The 19,589-nt window shown below is 41.0% G+C and overlaps 1 protein-coding gene across 3 annotated transcripts in view; it reads left to right on the forward strand.

The window, feature by feature from the left end:
• UGGT2 (UDP-glucose glycoprotein glucosyltransferase 2) overlaps positions 1-19,589 on the forward strand; it is a 1,031,439-nt gene that overhangs the window by 321,188 nt on the left and 690,662 nt on the right. For all 3 annotated transcript variants that reach the window (XM_029604715.1, XM_029604718.1, XM_029604716.1), the window contains exon 12: positions 14,843-14,993. In XM_029604715.1, the coding sequence (XP_029460575.1) occupies positions 14,843-14,993 (151 nt within the window). The remainder of the gene's footprint in view (positions 1-14,842; positions 14,994-19,589) is intronic.

Below are 19,589 nucleotides of genomic sequence, written 5' to 3' on the forward strand. Positions count from 1 at the left end.
CCAAACAACTTTTCTCAACTCGTGAAAGAGCCATAGCCCTTGGAAGCCCCAAACTCTGGAACACACTCCCAACTGAACTAAGAACACAACCTAACTTAAAAACCTTCAAGAAGGAGCTGAAAACCTGGCTGTTCACCAAAGCCTAACAAAACACCCAGTGACAATTAAGCATCCTCCTCTCTATGTACCATGATACTGGACCTCTATATGCCCATTTCTCTCAACATGTTAACCTTTATATTTAACTTATCTATTTAACATCTTGCAACCATGTGAAATTGCTTATTTAACCTTTAACTGGAATCTTTATCATAATGGCTATACTAACTCATTAACATAATTGAATCCATCGAAACTTGTAAACTGTTATGATGGCGAAACCGAATGACGGTATATAAAACTCAATAAATAAATAAATAAAAGTCCGGGTTGGGATTCAGAAAAAAAAATCATAAAACCTAGACAAAAACAGCAAACAAAATTACATTACTGTGTGTCAAAATGCAATGTACTTCTTTACTGGAACAAATTACTGGTATGCCTCTGCAAATAAAAAGGTTTTCAATTGTTTTCTGAATAATTGGAATCCTGCGTGAGATGTAGAGACAGGGGTAGGGTGTTCCAGTGGTAGGATCATAAATAAAGCATTCCTGCATGATAGAGAGATGAACTGCTTTTGTAGAGGGGACATTAGAAGGAATTGAGAGGAGGACCGAAGAGTATGAGTAGGAGTATGGATTTGTAGAGTAGATGTGAGCCATGGAGACCTAACATTATAAAGTAAATTGTGTATCATTATGGCAGCTTGCCCTTGGTTTCAGACAATTCATCACCTCCCCCACACATAAAGCAGGTCATACTCTTGACCTTATCTTCGTCAACTCCTGTATACACTCTCCCCACTCACCTGACAGTATCCCTATTCCATGGTCAGACCACTCTCTTATCAATGTACTCCTCTCCATAAAATTGCCCTCCTCCACCACCCCCACACCTAGTAACAAAATCTCCTTTCGCAAACCATGCACCACTGAAGATCTCATCTCTGCTTTCGACAATTTTACCGACAACCCTAGACCTCACCAACCCCGATGCTGCCCTTTCCTCCTGGAACAACCTCACCACTACCATAGCCAATGAAATTTGCCCTATCATCAATAAAGAAATACACCACTCTCAGTCAGCAAAAAAAACCCTGGTACACCACTGATTTAAAAAATCTAAAAAATGACCTTAGAAGTAAAGAAAAGTAAAGTAAAGAAAGAACCTGGTGCAAAAGCCCTACCCCTAAGCAAGCAGCCATTTACAAATACACGCCTACAGACTCTCTACCCTCCAAACTAAGCGCGATTATTACTCTGCAAAAATCCATAATTACCAATTCAACGCAAATGCTTTATTCTCGTATGTGACAGAACTCACTAAATCTACCCCCCCTGCCACAGATGAACAAGACAATAGCAAATGCGAAGAACTCGCCCTCTATTTCAAAAATAAAATATCAAACCTCCTTCTACGCTTCCCTTCCAACCCCTCTCCAGCCAATCCGCTCCCCAAAAATCCCAATTTCAAATTCAAGTTTCTTGATGTAACCTCTGCCAAGGAAATCAAATCCATTTTAAAGAAAATCAAACCTTCTACACACACCTCTGACACTATCCCCACTAAAACACTCCTCTCCATTCCTTCCATCATCGCGAAACCCCTGTCCAACATTATCAACTGCTCCCTCTCCCTTGACAAAGTCCCAGACCCCCTCAAACTTGCTGTTGTCAAGCCTCTTCTCAAAAAAACCTACCCTTGACCCCACCAATCCTTCAAACTACCGTCCTATCTCTAACCTTCCCTTCATATCTAAAATTATGGAAAAGATAGTCAATTCACAGCTCTCTGACTATCTGGAAGACTATAATATTCTCCACCCCTCTCAATTCGGCTTCCATAAGTCTCGTAACACGGAAAGCCTATTACTTTTACTGACTGACACTCTCCTCAAGGGCATGGACCATGGACAATCCTTTATCCTTGCCCTTCTTGATATTTCATCTGCTTTCAATACCATCAGTCACAAAATCCTCCTCACCCGCCTAACTGAAATTGGCATCTCAGGCACAGCCATCCACTGGTTCTCTTCCTACCTCAGTAACAGAGGCTACGCTATAAAAATTGCAAATTCCGAATCATCACACATTCCCCTTACCCAAGGTGTCCCACAGGGCTCTTCACTTTCCTCCACACTCTTTAATATATACCTGTTACCGCTCTGCCACCTCCTTTACGACCTTGGTCTTAAGTTTTTCTTATATGCAGGCGATGTTTTGGGAAACATGCCTCGTCTCCATTAACTCCCTACTCTCTAACCTCCACCTTGCTCTGAAATCCTCATCATTTCAAATCACCCTGACCGCACGCCACCATCTGCTTGTGACCTCACCCTCCCCTCAAATGCTTTTCCCTACTTCGTGCGAGATCTCGGTGTCTCCCTAGAACACCAACTAAACTTCAAAAACCACATTAACACAATCATAAAGGGAGGATTCTTCAAGCTCCATATCCTCAAAAAACGTAAACTCCTACTCCATTCGCAAGATTTCCGCACAGTCTTGCAAGCGACAATGCTATAAAAAATGGATTACTGCAATTCCTTACTTCTAGGCTTCCCCTACTCTACTATTAGACCCCCACAAATGTTACAGAATGCTATGGCAAGAATCCTTACAAATACACGTAAAGCAGACCACATTACCCCTATTCTCAAGGAACTCCATTGGCTTCCCATCTCCTCCCGCATCAGATACAAAACCCTCACCATTATTCACAACTCCCTGCACAACCACAATCACTCCCGGCTTGAGGATGCTCTTCGATTCCGCTCCTCCAATCGTCCTACTAGAACCACACTCTCAGGAACCCTCCACACCCCTTCCCTTAAATATGCTCACCACATTTTCACCAGAGAAAGAGCCCTATCCATTGCAGGCCCTTTCCTCTGGAACACTATGCCACTTGAGCTCCGACTAGAACCATGCATTCGGAAATTCAAAACAGGGGTTAAAACATGGCTCTTTAAAACGGCTTACCCTGATCCGGATCCCACATAGACCACTGCCGTGCGTATCTTATAAAATCCAGGGTCGGCGCGCACAAGGGGGTTCAAATTTGTGCAACCTGCGCGCGCCGAGCCCAGTGCGCGCTGCCTGTTTCCTCCCAGGCCGCTCCGATTTCGGAGCGGCCTCAGAGGGAACTTTCCTTCGCCCCCCCCCCCCCCCCGGCCTTATCTAAACCCCCCCCTTACCTTTGTTGGCAGATTTATGCCTGCTGAAAGCAGATGTAAATCTGCGTGCGCCAGCGGGCTGCTGGCGCGCCATCACCCGACCCGGGGGCTGGTCCGGAGGCCTCGACCACGCCCCCGGGCCGGCGCCACTCCCCCGGACCTGCCCACGAAATGCCGCGTCATTTCGGGAACACCCCCGACACGCCCCCTCCCCGCCCCTTTTACGAAGCCCCGGGACTTTCGCGCGTCCTGGGGCTCTGCGCGCGCCAGAGGCCTATGCAAAATAGGCCAGCCGGATTTACGCGCGCAGGTCATTTAAAATCCGCCCCAATATACATTATTGTATATAATACTTTTTGTTATTATTGTACAAGCCGTTAAGCCCTTTAAAACGGGCTACATCCCTCTGTCTCTCACCTCCCCCTCATTCTCTCTCCCCTCACTCTTCACCACCCCCTACCTCCCTCCCTCTCACCCACTCCTCCCTCTCCTCTCACTCAGTCCCTCCCTCCCACTCAGTCTCACTCACTCCCTCCCCCCCCTCTCTCCCTCCCTCTCACTCACACTCAGTCCCACTCACTCTCCCTCAGTCCCACTCCCCTCCCCCTCCCCCTCAGTCTCACTCACTCCCTCCCCCTCTCTCCCTCCCTCTCACTCACACTCAGTCCCACTCACTCTCCCTCAGTCCCACTCCCTCTCTCTCAGTCCCACTCCCTCTCTCTCTGTCCCCACTCCCTCCCTCTCTCTCTCTCCCTCCCTCTCTCTCTCCCCCCTCACTCAGTCCCCCCTCTCACTCAGTCCCACTCCCTCCCCCCTCCCTCTCTCCCCCCCCTCCCTCTCTCTCCCCCCCTCCCTCTCTCTCCCCCCCCTCACTCAGTCCCCCCTCTCACTCAGTCCCACTCCCTCCCTCCCTCTCACTCAGTCCCAGTCCCACTCCCTCTCTCTCCTCCCCTCTTGTAACTGTTTTAGTTTGATAAGGAATAATTCACAGACACCAATTTAATAATAATTTTTAATAAGCAAATTGGTAAAAGTTGATTTGCTATATCCTTTTTAATGTTTCTTTAGTATACACTTAGAATATACAGTAAAGTATATAATTCCTTATCCAGTTATCTCTAGGAATCTTTCCAGAGATAATGAAATAAACGCAGAGAATTTCCCATTGATATCTATACTTGATTAATATTGTATCAAATACTTACGATGTAAGTTGTAGCTGGCCAGGCTATTGATACTCACAGTGGGGAGGGAATTTAGCACTGTGATACAGGATATCTTCTGGTCATGTGTTTCTCTCTCTCTGCCTCCAAAGCGATGATAAAGTTTTACCCTGTTTTATAATGTCCCAAGTGAAATCCAAGACAAATGTTCTTTTCTGATTGGTCACAAATTGGAGCTCTTTTCCTCAAATATGGTTTTGTACCAGAATAACCAAGTTCTCTTGTCATATATGGTTTTGTGCCAGAATAGCCCCATCATGGCTATTCTATATGGAAAAAGTTGTTGTATTCTATTAAAGAAACAGTTGTTTTGGAGTTATTTCAGACCCAACCAATCAATGACTACAGCAATGACTGTATCCAGGGCTACGGCTCTAGTTGCTGGACAGACTCCAAATGTTGTTGTCAATCTTCCAATGTCCAGCATCTCTGAGAAAAATGCGGAGACAGCACATCTTCAGCCTGATTCATTAGTAAGTTTTAGCTGGCTTACTAGTTAAATCCACTGTATCCAATACAATATTAATTCAAATAATGAAATCAAAGAAATAATCTCCCCATCATCCCACACTCTCACTCAGTCCCTCCCTCTCTCTGTAAGTCCCTCCCTCTCTCTCTCCTCCCTCGCTGCCGCCGCTGCCACCCGACGCCGCTGCCGCTGCCACCGCCGCTGCCATCCGACGCCGCCGCCGCCACTACCATCGGACGCCGCCGCTGCTGCCACTCAACGCCACCGCCGCCGCTGCCTCCCGACGCCGCCGCTGCCACTGGACGCCGCTGCCACTGGACGCCGCCATTTTTTTTCTTTTTTTCTGGCTCAGACCGACGTGCTCGCCCGCACATGCGCGGTAGAGCTGGTCTCTACTGCGCATTTGCGGCACGTCGGTCATCCTTCGTTTATTAGGTAGGATATAATACTTTTTGGAGTTTATAATTTATATAAGGTTATCCACAGTGGATAAGGTTACATGCTGTCCCTTATTGAGTTTATAATTTGCAGTGCTACTTATTATGTTTCTTCTGTTGTTTTCCATTAGGTACTGTTCCTTTTCTCCTCTCCCTGTTTTTCCCTCTCTTCTCTCGCCCCTTCTCTCTTCTTATCTTCTCCCTCTTCCCCCCACCCTGTTTTTTGTAATTTTCTCCTTCAGTTATATTGTAAACCGGCATGATGCACCCACGAATGTCGATTATATAAAAGCTAATAAATAAATAAATGCGGGCAGAGATTGGTAACCAGTGCAAGTCTTTCAAAATAGGAGTAATATGGTTTCTAATAATAGTACCAATAAATAGACGGGCGGTGGAGTTTTGAATGATTTGCAAGGCTCTCAAGGAATATTGAGGTAGACCGAAGGCGCAAACAAAAGTATGCTGGATTTTATAAGATACGTGCGTAGCCGCGCATATCTTATAAAATCCGGGGGCGGCGCGCGCAAGGGGGTGCACATTTGTGCAACCTGCGTGTGCCGAGCCCAGCACGTGCTGCCTGTTCCCTTCGAGGCCACTCTGATTTCGGAGCGGCCTCGGAGGGAGCTTTCCTTCGCCCTCCCCCCACCTTCCCCTCCCTTCCCCTACCTAACCCACCCCCCCGGCCCTATCTAACCCCCCCCCTTACCTTTATTCCACGATTTACTCCTGCGAAAAGCAGATGTAAATCTGCGCGCATCGGCCGGCTGCCCCGTTCCGTGTTCTGGTCCCGGGGGCTGGTCCGGAGGCAGCGGCCACGCCCCCGGAACGCCCCCGGGCCAAAACCACGCCCGCGTCGCCGCCCCCCAAATGCTGCGTCACGCCCCTGAAATGCAGTGTCATTTGGCCACGCCCCCGATACGCCCCCTCCCGCCCCTTTTAAAAAATCCCGGGACTTACGCGCGTCCTGGGGCTCTGCACGCGCCGGCGGCCTATGCAAAATAGGCGCGCCGGCGCGTGAGGGCCCTGCGCGCGTAAAACCGCCCGGATTTACGCGCGCAGGGCATTTAAAATCCTCCCCGTAATGAATAAAAAATCATATAAAACAATATTTGTACGTGTATGGAGAGGTTCTTTTTTTCTATATCTTAACAATTCTCTTTACGGAAAAAACTTCAAATATCTAACAATCTGAAAATACATATATAATATTTCTGAATACAAATTTTGATAACAAAATAACTAATAAACACCTTACTTAATTATTAAAGTACAAATAAATAATAAACTATTTAAAAATATGAGGACCTACAAAATATATATATATATGCACCCAAAAAATATATGAAAGGTCCCAAACAAAAAAACCTTAATTTATATGTGCAGCAAGTAAAGCCTAAGTGGACACAATATTATCTTAAAACATCACAATCTTAATTGTGTGATTATCCACATCTTAAAAAGAACTAGTGAAATGTTAAAAAAAAAACTATACATTAATGTATCATAAAAATTGTCCTGCGATGTTTCTTAAAATATCTGTATCCTAGTGTTTCCTAAAAAGCTGTCCTCCGATGTATCTTAAAAAACATGCACAGGCACCTATAGAAGGATTAGCATATAAAAACTATGTAAAAAAGCATTAAATATGCCGTCAAAAAAGAAAACTACTGTACTATATGTTAAAAAATCGCTCTGGACAAATACTACTGACAGGCGCGAAAAACACTTCGTGATTTGATAAATGCAGCGTACTTTTGTTCGCGCACCAGGCACGAACAAAAGTACGCTGGTTTTTATAAGATCCGCGTGTAGCCGCGCGTATCTTATAAAATCCGGGGTCGGCGCGCACAAGGGGGTGCACATTTGTGCAACCTGCGCGCGAGCTGCATGTTCCCTCCGAGGCTGCTCCGATTTCGGAGCGGCCTCGGAGGGAACTTTTCTTCGCCATCCTCCCCACTTTCCCCTCCCTTCCCCTACCTAACCCACCCCCCCGGCCCTATCTAACCCCCCCCTTAACTTTGCGTGCGTTGCCGGCAGCCCAGCTCCGTCCTCCGGTCCCGGGGGCGTGGTCCGGAGGCCTCGACCACGCCCCCGGGCCAGCGCCACGCCCCCGGGCCCACCCCCGAAACGCCGGGGCATGCCCCCAAAACGCCGCATCATTTCGGGGACGCCCCTGTACACGCCCCCTCCCGCCCCTTTTCGAAAGCCCCGGGACTTACGCGCGCCGGCGGCCTATGCAAAATAGGCGCGCCGGTGCGCAGTGGTTTTTAAAATCCGCCCCATACTGTAACATTGAATCCTACCAAAAATGCCGCCCTATACAATTATTAGTGAATTGATAAAAAATTATTAGTGAATTGATAAAAAATTACCTTCCATTAATGTAAAAATTCTCTAATATATCCTACATCAGTGTGTATTAATTGCCTACTCGCACCAAGTGTTAAAGCAACATAACAGCGTTTGCCGGCAAAAACAAGTCCCCGAACGAACACTATAGATGGCTTAGAATATTTAATATTTTCTTGAGAAAAACTTTACTAATAATTTTTAAAAAGTTACCTTATTTAAATAAACAAACTGTCAATTATTTGCTCCAATGATATATACTTGTCACTGTCTCAAAACCGAAGCGGCATAGCGGGGTTTCCCAGCAGAGAACAGGTACAAAAAGTATCACTAAGGACAGCATGTGCTTTTAAATCTTTTATAAAAATAAACATATCTGTTACTTACTTAGATAGAAGTACCAACCAATGCGCATAGTCTCCGCTCAGGTATAGACCAAAATTTAGATCGTCAGAGAGACTTTTAAATAAATTGAAAACTGCGCCAAAATGGCTTGTCAATCAAATAGTGGGAGTGGCTTAGAGGAAACCCGTATGTTAACATTACGACGGACAAACTATTTATTAAAACAAAAATAAAAATAATTAAATATTAAATAGTGGTGGAAAGCATGATTACAATATTGCCATAACTTTATGTAACTTAAAAGCCTCATCAAAACAACTTGTCAATCAAATCGTGGGAGTGGTTTAGAGAGAACCCATATGTAAATATTACGACTAATAAACTGTTTAATCAAAGATTATTAAATATTAATAGTGAAAAACGTGATTACAATATTGCCATGCAATATTATACTAAAGTGATATTTAACTTTAAAAAATGATGCTTCCCCAAATACTGACTAACCTGTATAATAAAACTACCTAACGCATTACGTGAAATAGAGCACAATTTATGATAAATATTTAAGCAACCCATATAGATTATCTACTAAATCCTACCCTCAATATCTGTTTTAATGTGAAGAAGCTTATATATATATTTATATATATACTATATATTCATATGCTATATAGTTGCCCTATAGATCGAAATGATAAATAGAAACACTAATATATATTAATTTATATGAAAAAATATTCAGCAAATCTATAGATAGACACTGCCTGCGCTCAATAGGAGGACAGTTATAATAAAACTATTTCAAATCATGTTGCATATAAATTACTGCACATAAAAATATAAATAATTATGTATATAATAAATGAATTAATTAATGATACAAAAATTGTCAGAATTATTGTTATAAAATTTCCATAAAAAGAACCTATAAAATATGTCACTATTTACATAAAATAAATAATATATTACAGCATATATAAAATATATTAATTAAAAACAACAAACAGAATGCAAAATAATCAGATCGACAAATATTGTAAACGTTTTAAAAGAACCAAACTAATGCTAAAAAAATCATAAAAAGGCAGAATCAATTTCTAAATTGAGGCCATTGGGTTCCAGAGGGTCTGATTTTAAAAAGCATTTACATGCGTAAATCTGGGTTTTACGCATGTAAAAGCACTTTACTCGAGTAAGTGGGCTTTTGAAAATTGCTACAATATATGCCATTGAATTGTCCATAGGATTTATTCGCATAAGTGCACTTTACGTGAGTAAATGGCTTTTGAAAATTGCTACAATAGTAGTTACATTTATGCGCGTAACTCCTTTGAAAATTACCCCCATAGTGTTGAATTCGAAAATGTATTTCTGCTCTAATTGTAACAACCGTCTGTCCAGGTCACCGCCTCGCCAATTTTGGGTTAGCTGCTGAATCACACAAAATTTAAAATCATTAAAATTGTGATTCATTTGGATAGCATGCTGCACAAGTGGTTTCGACTCAATTTTCCTTTTAATACTGCTCCTGTATTCTATGATGCTCTTACTGAACTGTCTAATGGTTTTGCACACATAAGCTTTATTGCATGTGCAAAGTGCTAAATATACTACCCCTACTGTCTTACAGTTTGTGAACGATTTTAATTTAAATTCTCTGTTAACCCTGGCATCTGTATGCTATTGGTCTTCATATTTACAGAGCAAACAGAGCAATTGCCACATGGTCGATGTCCTGGAGGTCTGCTATCGATGGGTTAGTTAATAGGTAATGCAGATGGAGAGACGAATTCCTTAATATTTCTTTCTCTTTTATTCACTATTAAAATGTCCTTACATTTATAACACGGTAATAATTGGAGTACAGGCCAATGCTTTCGCAAGATATTGGTGATCTGGTAAGACGTGTGCGTAAAAGTCAGTGGACACACTACACGATCTCTAGGTTGTTTATCTTTTTTAGTCAATAATGAATTCCTGTCACATATAGAAGCTTTATTGAAACCGGCTTCTATATATCTGTGTGGATACGATTTTTCTAGGAACCTATTTTTCATTTCTTTAGATCGTGCTAGAAAGAGTGTCTCATTACCACATGATCTTTTCAACCTGAGGAACTGTGAGTACGGTAAATTTCTTTGGAATGACTTCTTGTGACAACTTGAATAATGGAGCAATTTATTGGTATCAGTTGGTTTGTGTTATATGTCAGTTTCAAAAACCCCGTTTTCAAAGGTGATTAAAATATCTAAAAACGGAATACTAGAAAAATTAAAATTCATGGAAAACTTCAAATTGATATCTAATGTATTTAACCATTTATGAAAATCCTGAAGAACATCAACATGTCCTTTCCAGATAATAAAAATGTCATCTATATATCGCTTCCATAATAAAATATTGTCCTTATACTCATGTTCTGACAAATACAAATGTTCGAATCTAGCAACATACAGATTAGCAATGGATGGTGCCATGGGTGACCCCATGGCAACTCCTTTCACTTAGAGATAAAACTTTTTATTAAATGCAAAAAAAAATTTTTAAGAGCTATTTCTGCCAATTCGATAAAAAATTTATTTGGTATTCTTTTTTGTGCATTGTGTTCTGTAAGTTGTAGTGTGATTATATCTAAAGCTGCATCTTGCGGTATGTTCGTATATAAAGATTCATTATCAAGTGTGGCTAAAATAATATCTCCATTGGTATCCTTAAAATCATTTAAAATGGTAATAAAATGAGCTGAATCCCTGATGTATGAAGGAATATCCTTGACTTGTGGTTTTAAAAATGTGTCAATTAAAACAGATAGTGGTTCGAGAAGAGATCCATTGGCAGAAATAATTGGTCTACCTGGGGGGTTGGAGAGGGATTTGTGGATTTTCGGTAAAACGTAAATAGTTGGTAGCACCGGAAATTTAACTGTCAAAAATTCATACTCTTTATTTGTTAAAAAACCATTGTCTTTAGCAATTAAAAGTAAATTATCAATATCATGCTTGAGAGCTTTTGTAGGATCCTTTTCTAATTTCTTATAAAAATTACAATCCGATAGCTGACGATCAATTTCATGGATGTAGTTATTCTTATCCATAATTACAATACCTCCTCCTTTGTCAGCTGCCTTAATGACGATGTCACAATCTTTTCCTAATGATGTTAATGCGTGCCTTTCTAAACGATTCATATTATGAAATTTCTTCTTAGGATCAATCTTTGTTTCAAGTTCCTCTAAATCTCTTAAAATCAAATTTTCATAAGTCTGAATGACTGGATTCGGATTGCTATCTGGAAGCCATTTGCTGGATCTTTTAACTATAGATATATCTTTTGTGGTGCTTGGTTGATCTGAAAAAATATCCATTATCTTAAGTTTCCTTGTGAACTTAAACAGCTCTGTGCGTGTTTTGAATGCGTTATAGGTGGGGGTTGGAACAAATGAAAAACCTTTTTGAAGTGCATTGGTTTCGTGTTCTGTAAGAACACGTTTTGAAAGATTAACTATTGTATTGTTTAATCCTGCAGAATCCTTTGGTTGCTCTGATATTGATTGTTGTGTGGGTAAAATCAATTGTATATTTGATTGTATCCCCTCCCTCTCCCCCTCCCTCTCCCTCTCCATGTTCCTCTTCCTCTTAAAAAAGGACTATCAAATTTGTTTTGAGGTGGATCTTCTTTAAATGAATCTTTTCTCCATAATTTACCTACTTCGTATGCACGAGTCATTGGTCTATTAGCAATTATTTGCATGCTATTTGTACTGCATTCAGAAAATAGAGGAGCTGATGGGTCTATGTCACCATCTGTATTACTATGACTGCGTTAGGCATTTCTGCCTTGCTCTGGACTTGTATTTGTTCTTTTTTCTTTATTCAAAATTACATCTTCTTTTGGTCTTAAATTCTTCTGTTGATAAAATCTATTATTTTTAAAAACACTATTATTCTTTTGTAAATGCCAATTGTATACCTTATGATTTTTATAATCAATTTCATCGCGCTTGAATTTTTCATACTTTACATTCTTTAATTCACGAGTAAATTCAGCTAAATTTTTCTTATAATCCTCATGTATTAAATCAAAACAAAGATCATTTTTCTTCAAATATTCCAATTGTTCATCTAAGGTCTTCTTTAGATTCTCTTCTCATTTTTTGAAGTTTTGATGACCAAGATCATAAGATCCAATGAGCATTTGTTCAATATAGCTTCCCACGCTATCATTAATTCTGATTCCTCTTTATACATACTGGGTGGTTTGTTGACACGTAGTCCTCTGGGAATCCTTTTATATCTGCAGTAATCTAAAAGTGTTGAAGCATGGAGGGTGCTTCTCACCAAACATTTGCTGGTATTTATGGTCTCTTCCCATTTTTTAAAGAAATCTTCAAATCCATTATCATCGTCTGTATCCTTAAAAAAAGGTTCATCAGGTAGTAGCTCGTTTAACTGTTCATCATTAAAACTCAATATATCCTTCCACAGTGAGTAGGACATGATCCTCAATAGTGAAGGACTGATGAAGCAGGAGGGTAAGTTGTCTAAAAACGCTGTTTGGGCAACAATATGGATTAGACACCAAAATAGTTCAAAAATAACCTTTTATTTGAGTGGAGACAAATATTCATACAGGTGCCCGACTCTGGCCGAGTTTCGCCCCGCTTGGGGCTGCCTCAGGGGCTACAACAATAAATACGCCACATAAATCAATATTGTTGTTTTATATGATTTTTTATTCATTAAGCATCTTCAATTTGTTTTAATTGATTTTTATCAAGTGTAATTTGAAATTTGTGTTTTATTCTTTGTTACCCTTTTAATGTTATTTTAATTTTGTTTAATGTTGTATTTTATCTGTTGATTTATGTGGCGTATTTATTGTTGTAGCCCCTGAGGCAGCCCCAAGCGGGGCGAAACTCGGCCAGAGTCGGGCACCTGTATGAATATATGTCTCCACTCAAATAAAAGGTTATTTTTGGACTATTTTGGTGTCTAATCCATATTGTTGCCCAAACAGCGTTTTTAGACAACTTACCCTCCTGCCTCATCAGTCCGGGAAATCCCTGAGTTCATACAGCTCTGTTTTCAGTTCATCAAGCAGAGCAGAGCTGGTTTTCCCTGCAGACAACAATTTCCAGCTGTGAGTCCATATTTTAAGAAATTTTAAATGCGACTTCTTCCATGATTTCTTTTATAGCTTCTAGTGCTAAATGGGAAGCAATCATGCCCAACTAGTTCTCCTGCTCTGATAGCGGGCCTTCATCAGCAGCCAACATGTGCATTTGGAAAAACAAAGACCTTGTTGGGATTTTAAACTGCAGGGACAGCTATAATTGATCATATATGGAAAATGATGTGAGCCATCTTAAACATTGGAAGATTATCAAATCAAGATTTTTCAAAGCCTTCAGGTTCAAGATAAGAGCTTTATAATCCTTAAATAGGCATCCAAGGTTTAATCATTTAGGGGTAGATTTTCAAACTATGCGAATAGGCCTACTTTTGCTGGCGCATCAGGCGCAAGCAAAAGTACGCTGGATTTTAGTAGATACGCGCGGAGCCGCGCGTATCCACTAAAATCCTGGATCGGCGCGCGCAAGGCTATCAATTCTGTATAGCCGGTGCGCGCCGAGCCGCGCAGCCTACCCCCGTTCCCTCCAAGGCCGCTCCGAAATCGGAGCGGCCTCGGAGGGAACTTCCTTTTGCCCTCCCCTCACCTTCCCCTCCCTTCCCCTACCTAACCCACCCACCCGGCCCTGTCTAAGCCCCCCCCTTACCTTTGTTGGGGGATTTACGCCTCCCGGAGGGAGGCGTAAATCCCCGCGCGTCAGCGGGCCTCCTGCGCGCCGGGACGCGACCTGGGGGCGGGTCCGGAGGGCGCGGCCACGCCCCCGGGCCGCCCCGGGCCGTAACCACGCCTCCGGGTCCGCCCCCGAAACGCTCCAGGCACGCCCCCTAAATGCCGCGCGGTTCGGGCCCGCCCCCTGACACGCCCCCGACACGCCCCCTCGGAGAACCCCGGGACTTACGCGAGTCCCGGGGCTCTGCGCGCGCCGGTGAGCCTATGTAAAATAGGCTCACCGGCGCGCAGGGCCCTGCTCGCCTAAATCCGCCCGGTTTTGGGCGGATTTAGGCGAGCAGGGCTCTGAAAATCCGCCCCTTATTGTAAAGGTTTACCATATTTTTTCCTTAAGCTGTATATGTTAAAGAATGTATGTTTGTGGAATAAAGTTACATAGATAAAAGCATTTGTGTTTTTTAAACATGTATGTTTTGTAATATGTGCAGATCTCTGGAAAATAATTACCTTTGGAGGAAGTATAATTTCTCACATGTAACTTTTTTTTTTCCAGGTTAGTATTTTTCATAGATCCACACAGTCTGTGGTCCTTCCTATTGGGAATTGTTTGCTTTTTGTTCTGTAACTATAGCCACACAGGGAACAATTGGTACGAATGGATGGCAGCTATTGTTTCTTTTAATTATTTCTAGTATTTTCCATTTCAAACCTTTTCCAGTGCCTAAATGCTGAAATGTTTGACCCCTTGGAATAAATCCATTAAGTACTATTTTTAGAGAACACCATTTCGGGTATAAGTAGTTTCTTTTAAAAGGTGGGAAGAAGAGACTGTTGTAAAGGATATATTTTGAACTCATATTAATATTTCTCGGCTGAAAGATTGTAAACAAAGTAGAAAATGTTATTTTCTACTTACTTATGGTTGTCCTCTGTTTATGTAAAGCATTTTAGAAACCCTTAAAATGGAAGGAAAATTGATAGATGGCCTTCATAATCTTGGAATCAAAGATGTTGACCTTGGCAAATTTATCAAATTACAAGTTCATCCTGTGGATGATAGTTATGCATTAGACATTCGTCATACTTCAGTAATTGTGAGTATATACATTTATTGGTTGTATATATCTTCTCTGTGTTAGGCAGGTGCCCAAAGTTTTCAGCATCCTGTTCTAAGTTTTGTAGCATACCCCTTACTTTTCTTGCTCATACTGTCTTATTTTGTGTACTGCTATAAAAGTTTACAGTGACTTATATAAAACAGTGTGGATAAGTATCATTACTGTGGAACATTATGAATAATTTCTTTTACATTCCTGAACAGCTGGGCTGGGAGAAGCATCAGGTTGCTACAAGGACATTTCAGTTCCAAGCAGCATTTTAAAACAAAATGGAAAATGCTTAAAGTGGGGGAAATATTGAATAAACATCTGCTTTCAAGACTATTTACATACTTTTAATCTCTATTATAGTATTGGAGAAAAGGTTGGCACTGCAGTTTTTTTTGTCTCAAAATGGAAATTGCTTGATGCTAATTATTCTTCCTCTGAAGGCACCATATTTCATTCTTCTATTTGTTAACTATATGCAATTTTAGTGGAAGACAATTAACAAAGAATTTGCAGTGATAAATGACATATGTCCTTTTAATTGAGAAATAATTAGAAATGAAAAAGAACCTGAGGAGATGCTAAATTGCCTTATTAAAATGTATACTAAAATTGATAACATTTGAATGGATTTTAATTGCGTGTTTACTATGATATAATTTTTAGCAATTGCTCAAGACATGGGGAAGAGGAAATCTCGCATTGTCTTTTTTTATTACTTTAATCCAGCGAGGAAAATCTGCACTTTTTAATTTTAGAATAGTTGGACTTCAATGTACAGTTATCATCTGTATTACTGCTGATTCAAAAAGGTTCTTCTTTAAAGACTTTTTCTTTTTCCAGTTTACCTTTTTTTTTTGCAATTAATTTTGTGCATTGTCTTAAACCCTAGAGATCTGAATTTAAAAGAGAATTAATATCAAGGTAGTGGTCAGCATTTATGTGAATTGTTCTTTGTGTGCTCTCCTGTTGTGTTAGGAGAAGGTGCTAAAACTTTTAAAAATCAACCTCACTAATGGGCCGATTCAGTAAAGTCCGCGGGAGAGCGGACAAACGCCCGCTCTCCCAGCGCGCGCACAGGCCACTCGCCTGTGCATGCGATTCTGTATTTAAATTAGGTGGTGCGGTAGAAACGGGCAAAAGGCCTTTTTGACAGGAGCGGCGGCTGTCAGTGGGTTTGACAGCCACGGGCTCGGAGACCGGACGCCGGCAAAATTGAGCATCCGGTTTTCAGCCCGACAGCCGCCGGCCCATTTAAAATTTTTTTCTTTTTTTACTCTTCGGGACACAGAAAAGCAGTTTTTACTGCTTTTCTGTGCACTTTCCCGGTGTCCGAAGAAATTAGCGCCTACCTTTGGGTAGGCGCTAATTTCATAAAGTAAAATGTGCGGCTTGGCTGCACATTTTACTTTCTGTATCATGCGGGAATACCTAATAGGGCCATCAACATGCATTTATTTATTTATTTATTTATTATTTTTATTATACCGAGTTTCATGATATGAATCACATCAACCCGGTTTACAATTAACAGTGTGAATAACTGCAGAGAGTAACATGGTAGAACATTTCCCAATTCAACATCAAAAATAATAAGAAACTTAACAAATAAAAACATTGTAACAATATTTAGGATGTGAGGAAGTTACAAAAAACAAGGAAAAATAACTAGGATCTGAAAGGGGAGGAAATTAAAGAAAGAATATTAACATTTTAGCCAACTGTATGAATTAATAAATATGTATAAAATTATAAAATATAGATGGATAGGAAAGATTGACCAAATATGAATTGTAGTGAAGTATAATAATATGTTGTTGTCACTGCGTGTGAAGTTAGTGGGTTTTTGTTACAGTTCACTAACTTTTGTGTTTATGCTGATGGGTGGAGAATTTAATCCAGTTCTGGGAATGCTTTTTTAAAAAGCCAAGTTTTTAGTCTTTTCCTAAAAGTTAGAGCGCATGGTTCTTGTCTTAAGTCCGGGGGGATGGAGTTCCAAAGGATTGGACCTGCAGATGAGAGAGCTCTTGAACTGTAGGATTTGTGGTGGTAGGTTTTGGCATGTGGAACCTGTAGTGATTCTTTGTAGTGTTCCCTGATGGGTCTGGCAGATGTGTGTTTTTTAAAAGGGATTTGTAGGTCGAGTTGAGTGTGTTGATGGATGTTTTTGTAGATAATCATGATGGTTTTGTACATAATTCTGAAGTGGATCGGTAACCAATGAAGGTCTTTGAGGATGGGGGAGATGTGGTCAATTTTCCTGGAGTTTGTGAGGATTCTGGCTGCAGTGTTCTGTACCATTTGTAGAGGTTTGGTGTAGGAAGCTGGGAGGCCTAGTAGTAAAGAATTGCAATAATCTAGTTTGGAGAAGATTATTGCTTGTAGGATTGATCTAAAGTCATGTGCGTGGAAAAGTGGCTTTATTCTTTTCAGAATATGTAATTTGTGGAAGCAGTCTTTGGTAGTTTTGTTAATGAATGGTTTGAGGCTAAGACGGTTGTCTAAGATGGCTCCTAGATCTCTTACATGTGTGGTTTGTAGAATGGTTGGAGGCTTTGAAAGTGTGTTGTTGTTTTCAGGTGCTATAAGGAGATATTCCGTTTTCGACGAATTAAGGATTAGGTTAAGGCTGTTAAGGAGGTGTTTGATTTCTAATAGGCAACTATCCCAGTATTCCATTGTTATCTTGATAGATTCTTTTATAGGGATCACAATCTGTACGTCGTCAGCGAAGAGGAAGTGTTTCAGTTTTAATTTTGTTAATAGTTGACAAAGAGGTAGCAGGTATACATTGAATAGAGTGGGTGAAAGGGATGAACCTTGTGGCACCCCTCTGGTGGAGGGGTGATATTGTGATTCTGTATTATGAATTTTAACCCTATATCCTCTGTTTTCCAGGAAGGTTTTGAACCATGTTAGTGAAGTATCTGTAACTCCGATATTAGCTAGTTGTTTTAGAAGGAGGTGATGGTTGACGGTGTCAAAGGCCGCCGAGAAGTCGAGGAGGATTAGTAAAAATGCTTTGCCTTTGTCTATTCCGGCGAGGAGGAAGTCTGAGAGTGAAAGAAGTAATGTTTCTGTGCTTGCAGCTTTGCGAAAGCCATATTGGTTTGGAGATAGAATTCCGTGATCTTCCAAGTAGTTGGAGAGTTGTGTATTCACCAATTTTTCCATTATTTTGGCTATGAATGGAAGGTTGGAAATAGGGCGGAAGTTATTGGGATCGCTTGGATTTAGATTCGGTTTTTTTAAGAGGGGTTTGATTGAAGCTGTTTTTAGTTCATCTGGGTAGATACCCTGGGAAAGTGAACAGTTTATGATTTCGGCTAGTGATTTTGATATAGTATCAGGAATGAGAAGTAGCATTTTGGAAGGAATTTGATCGAAGGGGTGTGATGAAGGTTTCATTTTCTTCAACACGGATTGTATTTCTGTGACAGTGATGGGTTCGAATGCGTTAAGTTGGATATCTTTGTTAGGGAGAATGTGTGTGAAATCTTGAGAGCTAGTGGTTGGTGGCAATTGATTGATGAGGTCAGAGATTTTTTTGCTGAAATGAAGAGCCAGTTCGTCTGCTTTGGTCTGAGAAAGTTCTGGTGGTATATCCGGAGTGATAGGTTTAGTGAGATTAGAGACGAAGGCGAATAAAGCTTTTGAGTCAAAGATGAGGTGATGAACCTGACGGGCATAGAAGTCTCTTTTTGTTTTCTGTATACTGTTTTTGTATTGGTGGAGTGTACGTTTGTATTCAGAGACTGAGGCCGGTGAGGGGGCTTTGCGCCATTTTCTTTCTTTCTGCCGAAGTAGTTTGAGATTTCGCAGTTCATCATTAAACCAGGGTTGTCTTTTGGATGCTTTTGTAGAGTGTTTTTTGGTGGTCAGTGGGCAAAGAGTGTTTGCTACTGATTTTGTTATTTTGGACCAAGATTGAAGAGCGGAATTCGGTGTAGAAACATCGATGGACGGTAGTTCTGGGGCTAAAACTTTGCTGAGGAGTTCAGAGTTACATGTTTTTCTGTAGAGGAAGGAGGGTCTTGTGTCAGGTTTGAGATCTGGTTGTGGTAGGGAAAAGCTGGTGGAGATTAAGGAGTGGTCTGACCATGGGACTTGTTGAGCGCCCTCAACATACAAATTAAGCGCCCTCAACATACATTTGTATGTTGAGGGCGCTATTAAGCGCCGCGGGTTGGACGTGCGATTCGGCCCCTTACTGAATAAAGGGGTAAGGGAAAACGCGCGTCCAAGAGCTGTAAGCAAGTGAAACCTTCCTAATTTTGATGTCTAAAAGCAGTATTAGGGTCATGCTGTCTTTTAAATGCTGCTAAGCTTATTGCAGTTTTGTACTCCTTTACATTTTCTAACCTAGTTTATATTTAGCAAGTAAATTAAGCTTCTAAAGTATATATCCCCATATTGTCTGACACATTTTCTAAGCAAGATTATATTACTTTTGAAAGTTACAGTACTTTGCATCGGGGAATTGGGCATTCCATTTTTTATGCATATAAATACTTGAAGTAGAACAGTGCTTTCTCTTAGGGGTAGATTTTAAAAGGTTGCTTGTGCGTACTACCTGGTGCACGC

The sequence above is a fragment of the Rhinatrema bivittatum genome, chromosome 5 (assembly GCF_901001135.1).
Source record: "Rhinatrema bivittatum chromosome 5, aRhiBiv1.1, whole genome shotgun sequence".
Lineage (NCBI taxonomy): Eukaryota > Metazoa > Chordata > Amphibia > Gymnophiona > Rhinatrematidae > Rhinatrema > Rhinatrema bivittatum.